The sequence below is a fragment of the Hyla sarda genome, chromosome 3 (assembly GCF_029499605.1).
Source record: "Hyla sarda isolate aHylSar1 chromosome 3, aHylSar1.hap1, whole genome shotgun sequence".
In the NCBI taxonomy this organism is placed as follows: domain Eukaryota; kingdom Metazoa; phylum Chordata; class Amphibia; order Anura; family Hylidae; genus Hyla; species Hyla sarda.
The window spans coordinates 442,369,029-442,384,512 of NC_079191.1; the positions used below are offsets into that span (position 1 = coordinate 442,369,029).

General features: G+C 39.8%; 1 protein-coding gene across 2 annotated transcripts in view; it reads left to right on the forward strand.

Annotated features, from left to right (window-relative positions):
- Nucleotides 1-205: 205 nt before the first annotated feature.
- KCNK17 (potassium two pore domain channel subfamily K member 17) overlaps nucleotides 206-15,484 on the forward strand; it is a 44,367-nt gene continuing 29,088 nt past the window's right edge. The window contains exons 1-2 of one of the 2 annotated variants that reach the window (XM_056568641.1): nucleotides 206-310; nucleotides 2,674-2,926. In XM_056568641.1, the coding sequence (XP_056424616.1) occupies nucleotides 2,711-2,926 (216 nt within the window). In that variant the 5' untranslated portion in view covers nucleotides 206-310; nucleotides 2,674-2,710. Of the gene's footprint in view, nucleotides 311-2,448; nucleotides 2,927-15,484 lie in introns of those variants that run through there. The other variant, XM_056568642.1, reaches the window with a different exon arrangement.

The following is a 15,484-nucleotide window of genomic DNA, read 5'->3' on the forward strand; positions in this document are numbered from 1 at the left end:
ATCATTGTATATACAGATACTACTACACCCATCATTGTATGTACAGACCTAGAGTTTAGACTGATACATTGTAACAGGACAGGGGAGGGAAGTGACTGTTGAGCTTTGTCTGGACTGATACATTGTAAAGTTATTACTATTTACATAAAGCCTTTAACCCCTTGTTGTCTCCTGTCCTGGACCTCTCTAAACAGGCGCCGCCCCTTCCCGGGAGGCCCCGCCCTCAGCTCAGGACACCCCGCACTTGGCTCTGTGCGACTGCGGGACTCGGAGCTGCTGCGGGGATCGGGACTAATGCGGCTGCTGCGGGGTCTGTATGCGGGGGCTCCGGGTGACTCTCTGTATATTAGGATCAGTCTCTGTATATTAGGATCAGTCTCTGTATATTTGGAGAAGCGTCTCTCTATATTAGGATCAGTCTCTGTATATTAGGATCAGTCTGTATATTAGGATCAGTCTCTGTATATTAGAATCAGTCTCTGTATATTAGGATCAGTTTCTGTATATTAGAATCAGTCTCTGTATATTAGGATCAGTCTCTGTATATTTGGAGAAGCGTCTCTCTATATTAGGTTCAGTCTATGTATATTAGGTTCAGTCTATGTATATTAGGATCAGTCTCTGTATATTAGAAGTCTCTGTATATTAGGATCAGTCTCTTCTGTCTTCTGAGGAGTCATCTCTATTCTATCTCTCTCTGTATTAGGGACCTGCTATATGTTTGGTGCTGATGCAGTCTTACCATTGGGCCCTTTCTCTGTATTAGACTCATCCTCTATAGGCAGCCTGTGTATTAGAAATCATGTAAGGACTGTAGGTGCATTCCATGTATTGGGATAAGTACCTTTGTATATTAGGAGGATTCTCTGCATATTTTGACCTGTATATTAGGACCAGTGTCTGTATACTTGGAACTGTCTCTATATTAGGGCCAGTCTTTCTGTATTAGGACATTTCTCTGTATTAGGGCCAGTGTCTGTATACTTAGAATTGTCTCTATATTATGGCCAGTTTCTGTATATTAGGACCTGTCTCTATATTAGGGTCTGTCTCTATGTTTCTGTTTTTAAGGATTTGTCTCTGTTTTAGAAGCAGTATCTGTATATTAGGATAATTCTCTATGAGGATCAGTATCTTCATTAGGGTCAGTCTCTTCATAGCAGGAGCAGTCTATATATTTGGAACAGTCTTTGTATATTAGTATCAGTCTGTATATTAGGAGCAGTCTCTATATTAGGAGTAGTCCCTATATTTAGAGCACTCTGTATATTAGGAGCAGTCCCTATGTTTAGAGCACTCTGTATAATAGGAGTAGTCCCTATATTTAGAGCACTCTGTATATTAGTAGTAGTCCCTATATTTAGAGCACTCTGTATATTAGGAGTAGTCCCTATATTTAGCGCACTCTGTATATTAGGAGCAGTCCCTATATTTAGAGCACTCTGTATATTAGGAGTAGTCCCTATATTTAGAGCACTCTATATTAGGAGCAGTCCCTATATTTAGAGCACTCTGTATATTAGGAGTAGTCCCTATATTTGGAGCACTCTATATATTAGGAGCAGTCCCTATATTTAGAGCACTCTGTATATTAGTAGTAGTCCCTATATTTAGAGCACTCTGTATATTAGGAGTAGTCCCTATATTTAGCTGTATAATAGGAGTAGTTCCTATATTTAGAGCACTCTGTATATTAGGAGAAGTCCCTATATTTAGAGCACTCTGTATAATAGGAGTAGTCCCTATGTTCAGAACACTCTGTATATTAGGAGTAGTCCCTTTATTTAGAGCACTCTGTATATTAGTAGTAGTCCCTATATTTAGAGCACTCTGTATATTAGGAGTAGTCCCTATATTTAGCTGTATAATAGGAGTAGTCCCTATGTTCAGAACACTCTGTATATTAGGAGTAGTGTCTATATTTAGAGCACTCTGTATAATAGGAGTAGTCCCTATATTTAGAGCACTCTGTATAATAGGAGTAGTCCCTTTATTTAGAGCACTCTGTATATTAGGAGTAGTCCCTATATTTAGAGCACTCTGTATAATAGGAGTAGTCCCTATATTTAGAGCACTCTGTATAATAGGAGTAGTCCCTTTATTTAGAGCACTCTGTATATTAGGAGTAGTCCCTATATTTAGCTCTATAATAGGAGTAGTCCCTATATTTAGAGCACTCTGTATAATAGGAGTAGTCCCTTTATTTAGAGCACACTGTATATTAGTAGTAGTCCCTATATTTAGAGCACTCTGTATATTAGGAGTAGTCCCTTTATTTAGAGCACTCTGTATATTAGGAGCAGTCCCTATATTTAGAGCACTCTGTATATTAGGAGTAGTCCCTTTATTTAGAGCACTCTGTATATTAGGAGTAGTCCCTATATTTAGAGCACTCTGTATATTAGGAGTAGTCTCTTTATTTAGAACACTCTGTATATTAGGAGTAGTCCCTATATTTAGAGCACTCTATATTAGGAGCAGTCCCTATATTTAGAGCACTCTGTATATTAGTAGTAGTCCCTATATTTAAAGCACTCTGTATATTAGGAGTAGTCCCTATATTTAGAGCACTCTGTATATTAGGAGTAGTCCCTTTATTTAGAACACTCTGTATATTAGGAGTAGTCCCTATATTTAGAGCACTCTGTATATTACAAGCAGCCTGTATTTTAGGAGGACTCCAGGGTTCCCGCAGTGGCTCCGGCCCATCATGCTTTGCTGCAGTAAGCTGCGGTGTTGCCGGGTGCCGGTCACCCTGGTCATCCTGGTCATTTACTTCTGTTACCTGCTCCTGGGGGCCGCCGTCTTCTGGGCCCTGGAGAACGAGGCCGAGCAGGATCAGACCCTCAACTTCCAGCAGGAGAAGTGGGAGCTGCTGAGGAACCACACGTGTATGGACGACAAGACCCTCGACATGTTCATCAGGGTGAGTACAAGCGAGGTCAGGGGTCAGACCAGTCAGCACTCTACAGGGGTCAGACCAGTCAGCACTCTACAGGGGTCAGACCAGTCAGCACTCTCTACAGGGGTCAGACCAGTCAGCACTCTGCAGGGGTCAGACCAGTCAGCACTCTACAGGGGTCAGACTAGTCAGCACTCTCTACAGGGGTCAGACTAGTCAGCACTCTACAGGGGTCAGACCAGTCAGCACTCTCTACAGGGGTCAGACTAGTCAGCACTCTACAGGGGTCAGACCAGTCAGCACTCTACAGGGGTCAGACCAGTCAGCACTCTCTACAGGGGTCAGACTAGTCAGCACTCTACAGGGGTCAGACCAGTCAGCACTCTACAGGGGTCAGACCAGTCAGCACTCTACAGGGGTCAGACCAGTCAGCACTCTCTACAGGGGTCAGACCAGTCAGCACTCTGCAGGGGTCAGACCAGTCAGCACTCTGCAGGGGTCAGACCAGTCAGCACTCTACAGGGGTCAGACCAGTCAGCACTCTACAGGGGTCAGACCAGTCAGCACTCTACAGGGGTCAGACCAGTCAGCACTCTCTACAGGGGTCAGACCAGTCAGCACTCTGCAGGGGTCAGACCAGTCAGCACTCTGCAGGGGTCAGACCAGTCAGCACTCTACAGGGGTCAGACTAGTCAGCACTCTCTACAGGGGTCAGACCAGTCAGCACTCTACAGGGGTCAGACTAGTCAGCACTCTCTACAGGGGTCAGACCAGTCAGCACTCTACAGGGGTCAGACCAGTCAGCACTCTACAGGGGTCAGACCAGTCAGCACTCTACAGGGGTCAGATCAGTCAGCACTCTCTACAGGGGTCAGACCAGTCAGCACTCTACAGGGGTCAGACCAGTCAGCACTCTACAGGGGTCAGACCAGTCAGCACTCTACAGGGGTCAGACCAGTCAGCACTCTACAGGGATCAGACCAGTCAGCACTCTCTACAGGGGTCAGACCAGTCAGCACTCTGCAGGGGTCAGACCAGTCAGCACTCTACAGGGGTCAGACTAGTCAGCACTCTCTACAGGGGTCAGACCAGTCAGCACTCTACAGGGGTCAGACCAGTCAGCACTCTACAGGGGTCAGACCAGTCAGCACTCTACAGGGGTCAGACCAGTCAGCACTCTACAGGGGTCAGACCAGTCAGCACTCTCTACAGGGTTCAGACCAGTTAGCACTCTACAGGGGTCAGACCAGTCAGCACTCTACAGGGGTCAGACCAGTCAGCACTCTACAGGGGTCAGACCAGTCAGCACTCTACAGGGGTCAGACCAGTCAGCACTCTACAGGGGTCAGACCAGTCAGCACTCTACAGTGGTCAGACCAGTCAGCACTCTACAGGGGTCAGACCAGTCAGCACTCTCTACAGGGTTCAGACCAGTCAGCACTCTACAGGGGTCAGACAAGTCAGCACTCTACAGGGGTCAGACCAGTCAGCACTCTACAGGGGTCAGACCAGTCAGCACTCTCTACAGGGTTCATACCAGTCAGCACTCTACAGGGGTCAGACCAGTCAGCACTCTACAGAGGTCAGACCAGTCAGCACTCTCTACAGGGTTCAGACCAGTCAGCACTCTACAGGGGTCAGACCAGTCAGCACTCTACAGAGGTCAGACCAGTCAGCACTCTCTACAGGGTTCAGACCAGTCAGCACTCTACAGGGGTCAGACAAGTCAGCACTCTACAGGGGTCAGACCAGTCAGCACTCTACAGGGGTCAGACAAGTCAGCAATCTACAGGGGTCAGACCAGTCAGCACTCTACAGGGGTCAGACCAGTCAGCACTCTACAGGGGTCAGACCAGTCAGCACTCTACAGGGGTCAGAATAATTGACTTTATACAGGGGTCAGACTAACAGTATACAGGGGTCAGACTGAAACGCTGATGGTATACACAGGTCACGCTAATGGTATACACAGGTCCCGCTGATGGTATACACAGGTCCCGCTGATGGTATACACAGGTCATGCTCATGGTATACACAGGTCATGCTGATGGTATAGACAGGTCACGCCGATGGTATACACAGGTCACACTGCCTTCTCTCTGTATTCTCTTGCTCCCGGTGGATTGGATGGTCTCAGGACAGATGAGGGCGCTGCTGAGCTCTGTGCGTCTTATCTGTTTGTCCTCCTTATCTTCATTGATCTCATGATGAGGAATCATCTGCTGTGTACATGACGTTAGGGAGAAGAAAATGTAACGACAGCTGCAGCCCCTCAACAGCCCAGTCAACTGAGCCCTCATGGTACCCAGAGGAGACCCCTGGCCCTTGTCCTTCATTGCCCCTTTATAGTCCTTACATCTACATCATTCATCTATGGTCATCATCTCTGGGATTCCATTCTGGTCCTTCTATCTCCGGTTCTCACTGTTCCTCTTCTCCTTCTCTCATCATCATCATCCCAGTCCTTGTACCTGCGGCTCAGTCAGTGTTCTGTTGTTAGGCTCAGTATCATTGATTTAGAGGATCCAGAAGATTATCCTCAGTCATCATCCATCACTATCTCTGTTCACTCTGGCTTTCTTTATGTTTAGTCTTCACTCCCTCTTGGTCTTCACTCCCTCTTGGTCTTCCCTCACCCCCTCTTGGTCTTCCCTCACTCCCGCTTGGTCTTCCCTCACTCCCGCTTGGTCTTCCCTCACTCCCTCTGGGTCTTCGCTCCCTCTCGGTCTTCGCTCGCTCCCGCTTGGTCTTCGTTCGCTCCTGCTTGGTCTTTGCTTGCTCCCGCTGGGTCTTTGCTCGCTCCCGCTGGGTCTTCGCTCGCTCCCGCTGGGTCTTTGCTCGCTCCCGCTGGGTCTTCGCTCATCCTTGGTCTTCTGTCATCACTTCCCCTCGTCATCGCTCTTACCTCATCCTCATTTTGGTCTTTTTCCTCATTCATTTCTTTTTATCCTTCATCTTCTCCATCTTCTTCCTCATCTTCTATTTCCTTTTTCTTCCTTCATTCTCGTTCTTTCCTTGTTGTTGTTTACTCGCCCTCGGTCTCTACTCCTCCTCGGCCTCTACTCCTCCTCGGTCTCTACTCCTCCTCGGCCTCTACTCCTCCTCTGTCTCTACTCCATCCCTACTCTTCGTTATCACAATCTTGCGTCATTCACATTCTTAGACACGTCCAGTTGAAGATCATTTCCACACAGTTGGGTGCGGAGATCTAGTTATTGGGGTCATGTAATGTTATTCATCTTAAAATAGTAACAATTAAAATTGTTTATTTAAAAAAAGAACAAAAAAACATATAAGCTGGTTAAGGTCCAAGCAATATCTCAGCATCACCGACCTGAAACAAAGATCAAGAAATAAATTACTGAGATATAAAACCATAAAAGAGAAAACAGATCAAAGAGAATCAAAAATATTCCAAGACTTTACTACTACTTCCTTCATAGATTAGAACAGTCCTAAGTGTAATAATAGTTTGGGGGGTAGTTATGTTCTTGTATATAGGAGCAGTATTATAGTAGTTATATTCTTGTATATAGGAGCAGTATTATAGTAGTTATATTCTTGTATATAGGAGCAGTATTATAGTAGATATATTCCTGTATATAGGAGCAGTGTTATAGTAGTTATATTCTTGTATATAGGAGCAGTATTATAGTAGTTATATGCTTGTATATGGGAGCAGTATTATAGTAGTTATATTCTTGTATATAGGAGCAGTATTATAGTAGTTATATTCTTGTATATAAGAGCAGTATTATAGTAGTTATATTCTTGTATATAGGAGCAGTATTATAGTAGTTATGTTCTTGTATATAGGAGCAGTATTCTAGTAGTTATATTCTTGTATATAGGAGCAGTATTCTAGTAGTTATATTGTATATAGGGGGCAGTATTATAGTAGTTATATTCTTGTATATAGGAGCAGTATTATAGTAGTTATATTCTTGTATATAGGAGCAGTATTATAGTAGTTATATTCTTGTATATAGGAGCAGTATTATAGTAGTTATATTCCTGTATATAGGAGCAGTATTATAGTAGTTATATTCTTGTATATAGGAGCAGTATTATAGTAGTTATATTCTTGTATATAGGAGCAGTATTATAGTAGATATATTCTTGTATATAGGAGCAGTATTATAGTAGTTATATTGTATATAGGGGGCAGTATTATAGTAGTTATATTCTTGTATATAGGAGCAGTATTATAGTAGTTATATTCTTGTATATAGGAGCAGTATTATAGTAGTTATATTCTTGTATATAGGAGCAGTATTATAGTAGTTATATTCCTGTATATAGGAGCAGTATTATAGTAGTTATATTCTTGTATATAGGAGCAGTATTATAGTAGTTATATTCTTGTATATAGGAGGCAGTATTATAGTAGTTATATTCCTGTATATAGGAGCAGTATTATAGTAGTTATATTCTTGTATATAGGAGCAGTATTATAGTAGTTATGTTCTTGTATATAGGAGCAGTACTATTGTAGTTATATTCTTATATATGGGGCAGTATTATAGTAGTTATGTTCTTGTATATAGGAGCAGTATTATAGTAGTTATATTCTTGTATATAGGAGCAGTATTATAGTAGTTATGTTCTTGTATATAGGAGCAGTATTATAGTAGTTATATTCTTGTATATAGGAGCAGTACTATTGTAGTTATATTCTTATATATGGGGCAGTATTATAGTAGTTATGTTCTTGTATATAGGAGCAGTATTATAGTAGTTATATTCTTGTATATAGGGGGCAGTATTATAGTAGTTATGTTCTTGTATATAGGAGCAGTATTATAGTAGTTATATTCTTGTATATAGGAGCAGTACTATTGTAGTTATATTCTTATATATGGGGCAGTATTATAGTAGTTATGTTCTTGTATATAGGAGCAGTATTATAGTAGTTATATTCTTGTATATAGGAGCAGTATTATAGTAGTTATATTCTTGTATATAGGAGCAGTATTATAGTAGTTATATTCCTGTATATAGGAGCAGTATTATAGTAGTTATATTCTTGTATATAGGAGCAGTATTATAGTAGTTATATTCTTGTATATAGGGGGCAGTATTATAGTAGTTATATTGTTGTATATAGGAGGCAGTATTATAGTAGTTATATTCTTGTATATAGGAGCAGTATTATAGTAGTTATATTCTTGTATATAGGAGCAGTATTCTAGTAGTTATATTCTTGTATATAGGGGGCAGTATTATAGTAGTTATATTCTTGTATATAGGAGCAGTATTCTAGTAGTTATATTCTTGTATATAGGAGCAGTATTCTAGTAGTTATATTGTATATAGGGGGCAGTATTATAGTAGTTATATTCTTGTATATAGGAGCAGTATTATAGTAGTTATATTCTTGTATATAGGAGCAGTATTATAGTAGTTATATTCTTGTATATAGGAGCAGTATTATAGTAGTTATATTCCTGTATATAGGAGCAGTATTATAGTAGTTATATTCTTGTATATAGGAGCAGTATTATAGTAGTTATATTCTTGTATATAGGAGCAGTATTATAGTAGATATATTCTTGTATATAGGAGCAGTATTATAGTAGTTATATTGTATATAGGGGGCAGTACTATAGTAGTTATATTCTTGTATATAGGAGCAGTATTATAGTAGTTATATTCTTGTATATAGGAGCAGTATTATAGTAGTTATATTCTTGTATATAGGAGCAGTATTATAGTAGTTATATTCCTGTATATAGGAGCAGTATTATAGTAGTTATATTCTTGTATATAGGAGCAGTATTATAGTAGTTATATTCTTGTATATAGGAGGCAGTATTATAGTAGTTATATTCCTGTATATAGGAGCAGTATTATAGTAGTTATATTCTTGTATATAGGAGCAGTATTATAGTAGTTATATTCTTGTATATAGGGGGCAGTATTATAGTAGTTATGTTCTTGTATATAGGAGCAGTATTATAGTAGTTATATTCTTGTATATAGGAGCAGTACTATTGTAGTTATATTCTTATATATGGGGCAGTATTATAGTAGTTATGTTCTTGTATATAGGAGCAGTATTATCGTTGTTATATTCTTGTATATAGGAGCAGTATTATAGTAGTTATATTCTTGTATATAGGAGCAGTATTATAATAGATATATTCTTGTATATAGGAGCAGTATTATAGTAGTTATATTCTTTTATATAGGAGCAGTATTATAGTAGATATATTCCTGTATATAGGAGCAGTATTATAGTAGTTATATTCTTGTATATAGGGGGCAGTATTATAGTAGTTATGTTCTTGTATATAGGAGCAGTATTATAGTAGTTATCTTCTTGTATATAGGAGCAGTATTATAGTAGTAATATTCTTGTATATAGGAGCAGTATTATAGTAGATATATTCTTGTATATAGGAGCAGTATTATAGTAGTTATATTCTTGTATATAGGAGCAGTATTATAGTAGTTATATTCTTGTATATAGGAGCAGTATTATAGTAGTTATATTCTTGTATATAGGGGGCAGTATTATAGTAGTTATGTTCTTGTATATAGGAGCAGTATTATAGTACTTATATTCTTGTTTATAGGAGCAGTATTATAGTAGTTATATTCTTGTATATAGGAGCAGTATTATAGTAGATATATTCTTGTATATAGGAGCAGTATTATAGTAGTTATATTCTTGTATATAGGAGCAGTATTATAGTAGTTATATTCTTGTATATAGGAGCAGTATTATAGTAGTTATATTCCTGTATATAGTAGCAGTATTATAGTAGTTATATTCTTGTATATAGGAGCAGTATTATAGTAGTTATATTCTTGTATATAGGAGCAGTAGTATAGTAGTTATATTCTTGTATATAGTAGCAATATTATAGTAGTTATATTCTTGTATATAGGAGCAGTATTATAGTAGTTATACTCTTGTATATAGGAGCAGTATTATAGTAGTTATATTCTTGTATATAGGAGCAGTATTATAGTAGTTATATTCTTGTATATAGGAGCAGTATTATAGTAGTTATATTCTTGTATATAGGAGCAGTATTATAGTAGTTATATTCTTGTATATAGTAGCAATATTATAGTAGTTATATTCTTGTATATAGGAGCAGTATTATAGTAGTTATATTCTTGTATATAGGAGGCAGTATTATAGGAGTTATATTCTTGTATATATGGGGCAGTATTATTGTAGTTATATTCTTGTACATAGGGGGCAGTATTATTGTAGTTAAATTCTTGTACATAGGGGCAGTATTATAGTAGTTATATTCTTGTATATAGGAGCAGTATTATAGTAGGTATATTCTTGTATATAGGAGCAGTATTATAGTAGTTATATTCTTGTATATAGGAGCAGTATTATAGTAGTTATATTCTTGTACATAGGGGGCAGTATTATTGTAGTTATATTCTTGTATATAGGGGCAGTATTATAGTAGTTATATTCTTGTATATATAGGAGCAGTATTATAGTAGGTATATTCTTGTATATAGATGCAGTATTATAGTAGTTATATTCTTGTATATAGGAGCAGTATTATAGTAGTTATATTCTTGTATATAGAAGCAGTATTATAGTAGTTATATTCTTGTATATAGGAGCAGTATTATAGTAGTTATATTCTTGTATATAGGAGAAGTATTATAGTAGTTATATTCTTGTATATAGGAGCAGTATTATAGTAGTTATATTCTTGTATATAGGAGCAGTATTATAGTAGTTATATTCTTGTATATAGGAGCAGTATTATAGTAGTTATATTCTTGTATATAGGAGCAGTATTATAGTAGTTATATTCTTGTATATAGGAGCAGTATTATAGTAGTTATATTCTTGTACTTAGGGGGCAGTATTATTATAGTTATATTCTTGTACATAGGGGGCAGTATTATTATAGTTATATTCTTGTATATAGGAGCAGTATTATAGTAGTTATATTCTTGTATATAGGGGCAGTATTATAGTAGTTATATTCTTGTATATTGGAGCAGTATTATAGTAGTTATATTCTTGTATATAGGAGCAGTATTATAGTAGTTATATTCTTGTATATAGGAGGCAGTATTATAGTAGTTATATTCTTGTATATAGGAGCAGTATTATAGTAGTTATATTCCTGTATATAGGAGCAGTATTATAGTAGTTATATTCTTGTATATAGGAGCAGTATTATAGTAGTTATATTCTTGTATATAGGAGGCAGTATTATAGTAGTTATATTCTTGTACATAGGGGGCAGTATTATTGTACTTATATTCTTGTACATAGGGGGCAGTATTATAGTCACCCTTGTATCAATTCCTGTCAATAATCAGAATTTCCCCTGTGGGTGACATCTCATATGCAGAGAGAAACGTGAGAGATGACTGCTGTAAATTATCAGAGGGAATGCTGGGATTTTATAGCTGGGTGTATTAGCCCTTTATTTGCTTTGACAGCAGCTGATACATTGCTTGTAGAATTATTTGCTTTTAGCCGGATCTGGCGGTAGATTTTTTGGGCGGTCCAGTATTTGTTTAGACTAAAGTGACTTGTTTTTCCTTGGATTCCATCTTATCTACTTATGGTGGAGGCCACAGAGTCTATGACCTCAATACATGAAGAGGATTGGATGAAAGAAGAGAAAACAAAGTCCCCAGAACCTCAGAGACAGGAAACAGAGTTTTCACTTTTCCTTTCTGTTCTTAGGATTCACAGTTATATACAGAGAAGTCAGAATGTTTAACATTTCTCTCTTCTATATACAATGTATCCAGAAAGTCTTCACCCCCGGTCACTATATACAATGTATCCAGAAAGTCTTCACCCCCGGTCACTATATACAATGTATCCAGAAAGTCTTCACCCCCGGTCACTATATACAATGTATCCAGAAAGTCTTCACCCCCGGTCACTATATACACTGTATCCAGAAAGTCTTCATCCCCGGTCACTATATACAATGTATTTAGAAAGTCTTCACCCCCGGTCACTATATACAATGTATACAGAAAGTCTTCACCCCCAGTCACTATATACAATGTATCCAGAAAGTCTTCACCCCCGGTCACTATATACAATGTATCCAGAAAGTCTTCACCCCCGGTCACTATATACAATGTATCCAGAAAGTCTTCACCCCCGGTCACTATATACAATGTATCCAGAAAGTCTTCACCCCCGGTCACTATATACAATGTATCCAGAAAGTCTTCCCCCCCCGGTCACTATATACAATGTATCCAGAAAGTCTTCACCCCCGGTCACTATATACAATGTATCCAGAAAGTCTTCACCCCCGGTCACTATATACACTGTATCCAGAAAGTCTTCATCCCCGGTCACTATATACAATGTATCCAGAAAGTTTTCACCACCGGTCACTATATACAATGTATTTAGAAAGTCTTCACCCCCGGTCACTATATACAATGTATACAGAAAGTCTTCACCCCCAGTCACTATATACAATGTATCCAGAAAGTCTTCACCCCCGGTCACTATATACAATGTATCCAGAAAGTCTTCACCCCCGGTCACTATATACAATGTATCCAGAAAGTCTTCACCCCCGGTCACTATATACAATGTATCCAGAAAGTCTTCACCCCCGGTCACTATATACAATGTATCCAGAAAGTCTTCCCCCCCCGGTCACTATATACAATGTATCCAGAAAGTCTTCACCCCCGGTCACTATATACAATGTATCCAGAAAGTCTTCACCCCCGGTCACTATATACACTGTATCCAGAAAGTCTTCATCCCCGGTCACTATATACAATGTATCCAGAAAGTTTTCACCACCGGTCACTATATACAATGTATTTAGAAAGTCTTCACCCCCGGTCACTATATACAATGTATACAGAAAGTCTTCACCCCCAGTCACTATATACAATGTATCCAGAAAGTCTTCACCCCCGGTCACTATATACAATGTATCCAGAAAGTCTTCACCCCCGGTCACTATATACAATGTATACAGAAAGTCTTCACCCCCAGTCACTATATACAATGTATCCAGAAAGTCTTCACCCCCGGTCACTATATACAATGTATCCAGAAAGTCTTCACCCCCCGGTCACTATATACACTGTATCCAGAAAGTCTTCACCCCCGGTCACTATATACAATGTATCCAGAAAGTCTTCACCCCCCCGGTCACTATATACAATGTATCCAGAAAGTCTTCAACCCCGGTCACTATATACACTGTATCCAGAAAGTCTTCACCCCCGGTCACTATATACAATGTATCCAGAAAGTCTTCACCCCCCCCCCCCTCGGTCACTATATACAATGTATCCAGAAAGTCTTCACCCCCGGTCACTATATACACTGTATCCAGAAAGTCTTCACCCCCGGTCACTATATACAATGTATCCAGAAAGTCATCACATCGGTCACTATATACAATGTATCCAGAAAGTCTTCACCCCCCCCCCCCCCGGCCACTATATACAATGTATCCAGAAAGTCTTCACACCGGTCACTATATACAATGTATCCAGAAAGTCTTCACCCCCGGTCACTATATACAATGTATCCAGAAAGTCTTCACCCCTTACCCCCCCCCCCCCCCGGTCACTATATACAATGTATCCAAAAAGTCTTCACACCGGTCGCTATATACAATGTATTCAGAAAGTATTAACCCCTGGTCACTATATACAATGTATCCAGAAAGTCATCACCCCCCCCCCCATTCATTATGTACAATGTATCCAGAAAGTCTTCACCCCCGGTCACTATATACAATGTATCCAGAAAGTCTTCACACCGGTCACTATATACAATGTATCCAGAAAGTCTTCACCCCCATCACTATATACAATTTATCCTGAAAATCTTCACCCCCGATCACTATATACAATGTATCCAAAGAAGTCTTCAGCCCCGCTCCCAGCTTTCACATTTTGTTCTGTTGCTCTTGTGTTTCCAACATTTTCCCCTCAATACTCCATAATCTGAGCCTCCACACAATCCTGTCTCTAAGCTCAACAGGTAGTTTCCCCCCATAGCTTGGTGTTTGCTCTGATATACACTGTCAGCTGTGAGACCTTATATAGACAGGACTGTGTCTGAGCTCTACAGGCATTTCTTTCCTCCTCATGACTTGGTGTTTGCTCTGATATACATTGTCAGCTGTGAGACCTTATATAGACAGGACTGTGTCTGAGCTCGACAGGCAGTTCTTTCTCCTCATGGCTTGGTGTTTGCTCTGATATACATTGTCAGCTGTGAGCCCTTATACAGACAGGGCTGTGTCTGAGCTCTACAGGCAGTTCTTTCCCCTCATGGCTTGGTGTTTGCTCTGATATACATTGTCAGCTGTGAGCCCTTATACAGACAGGGCTGTGTCTGAGCTCTACAGGCAGTTCTTTCCCCCCATAGCTTGGTGTTTGCTCTGATATACAATGTCAGCTGTGAGACCTTATATAGACAGGACTGTGTCTGAGCTCTACAGGCAGTTCTTTCCTCCTCATGACTTGGTGTTTGCTCTGATATAGATTGTCAGCTGTGAGACCTTATATAGACAAGACTGTGTCTGAGCTCTACAGGCAGTTATTTCCCACTCATGGCTTGGTGTTTGCTCTGATATACACTGTCAGCTGTGAGACCTTATATAGACAGGACTGTGTCTGAGCTCTACAGGCAGTTCTTTACCCCTCATATCTTGGTGTTTGTTCTGATATACATTGTCAGCTGTGAGACCTTATATACACAGGGCTGTGTCTGAGCTCTGCAGGCAGTTCTTTCCCCCTCATGGCTTGGTGTTTGCTCTGATATACATTGTCAGCTGTGAGACCTTATATAGACAGGACTGTGTCTGAGCTCTACAGGCAGTTATTTCCCACTCATGGCTTGGTGTTTGCTCTGATATACATTGTCAGCTGTGAGACCTTATATAGACAGGGCTGTGTCTGAGCTCTACATGCAGTTCTTTCCCCCTCATGGCTTGGTGTTTGCTCTGATATACATTGTCAGCTGTGAGACCTTATATAGACAGGGCTGTGTCTGAGCTCTACAGGCAATTCTTTCCCCTCATGACTTGGTGTTTGCTCTGATATACATTGTCAGCTGTGAGATCTTATATAGACAGGGCTGTGTCTGAGCTCTGCAGGCAGTTCTTTCACCCTCATGACTTGGTGTTTGCTCTGATATACATTGTCAGCTGTGAGATCTTATATAGACAGGGCTGTGTCTGAGCTCTACAGGCAGTTCTTTACCCCTCATGGCTTGGTGTTTGCTCTGATATACATTGTCAGCTGTGAGGCCTTATATAGACAGGGCTGTGTCTGAGCTCTACAGGCAGTTATTTCCCACTCATGGCTTGGTGTTTGCTCTGATATACATTGTCAGCTGTGAGACCTTATATAGACTAGACAGGGCTGTGTCTGAGCTCTACAGGCAGTTCTTTACCGCTCATGACTTGGTGTTTGCTCTGAAATACATTGTCAGCTGTGAGGCCTTATATAGACAGGGCTGTGTCTGATCTCTGCAGGCAGTTCTTTCTCCCTCATGACTTGGTGTTTGCTCTGATATACATTGTCAGCTGTGAGATCTTATATAGACAGGGCTGTGTCTGAGCTCTACAG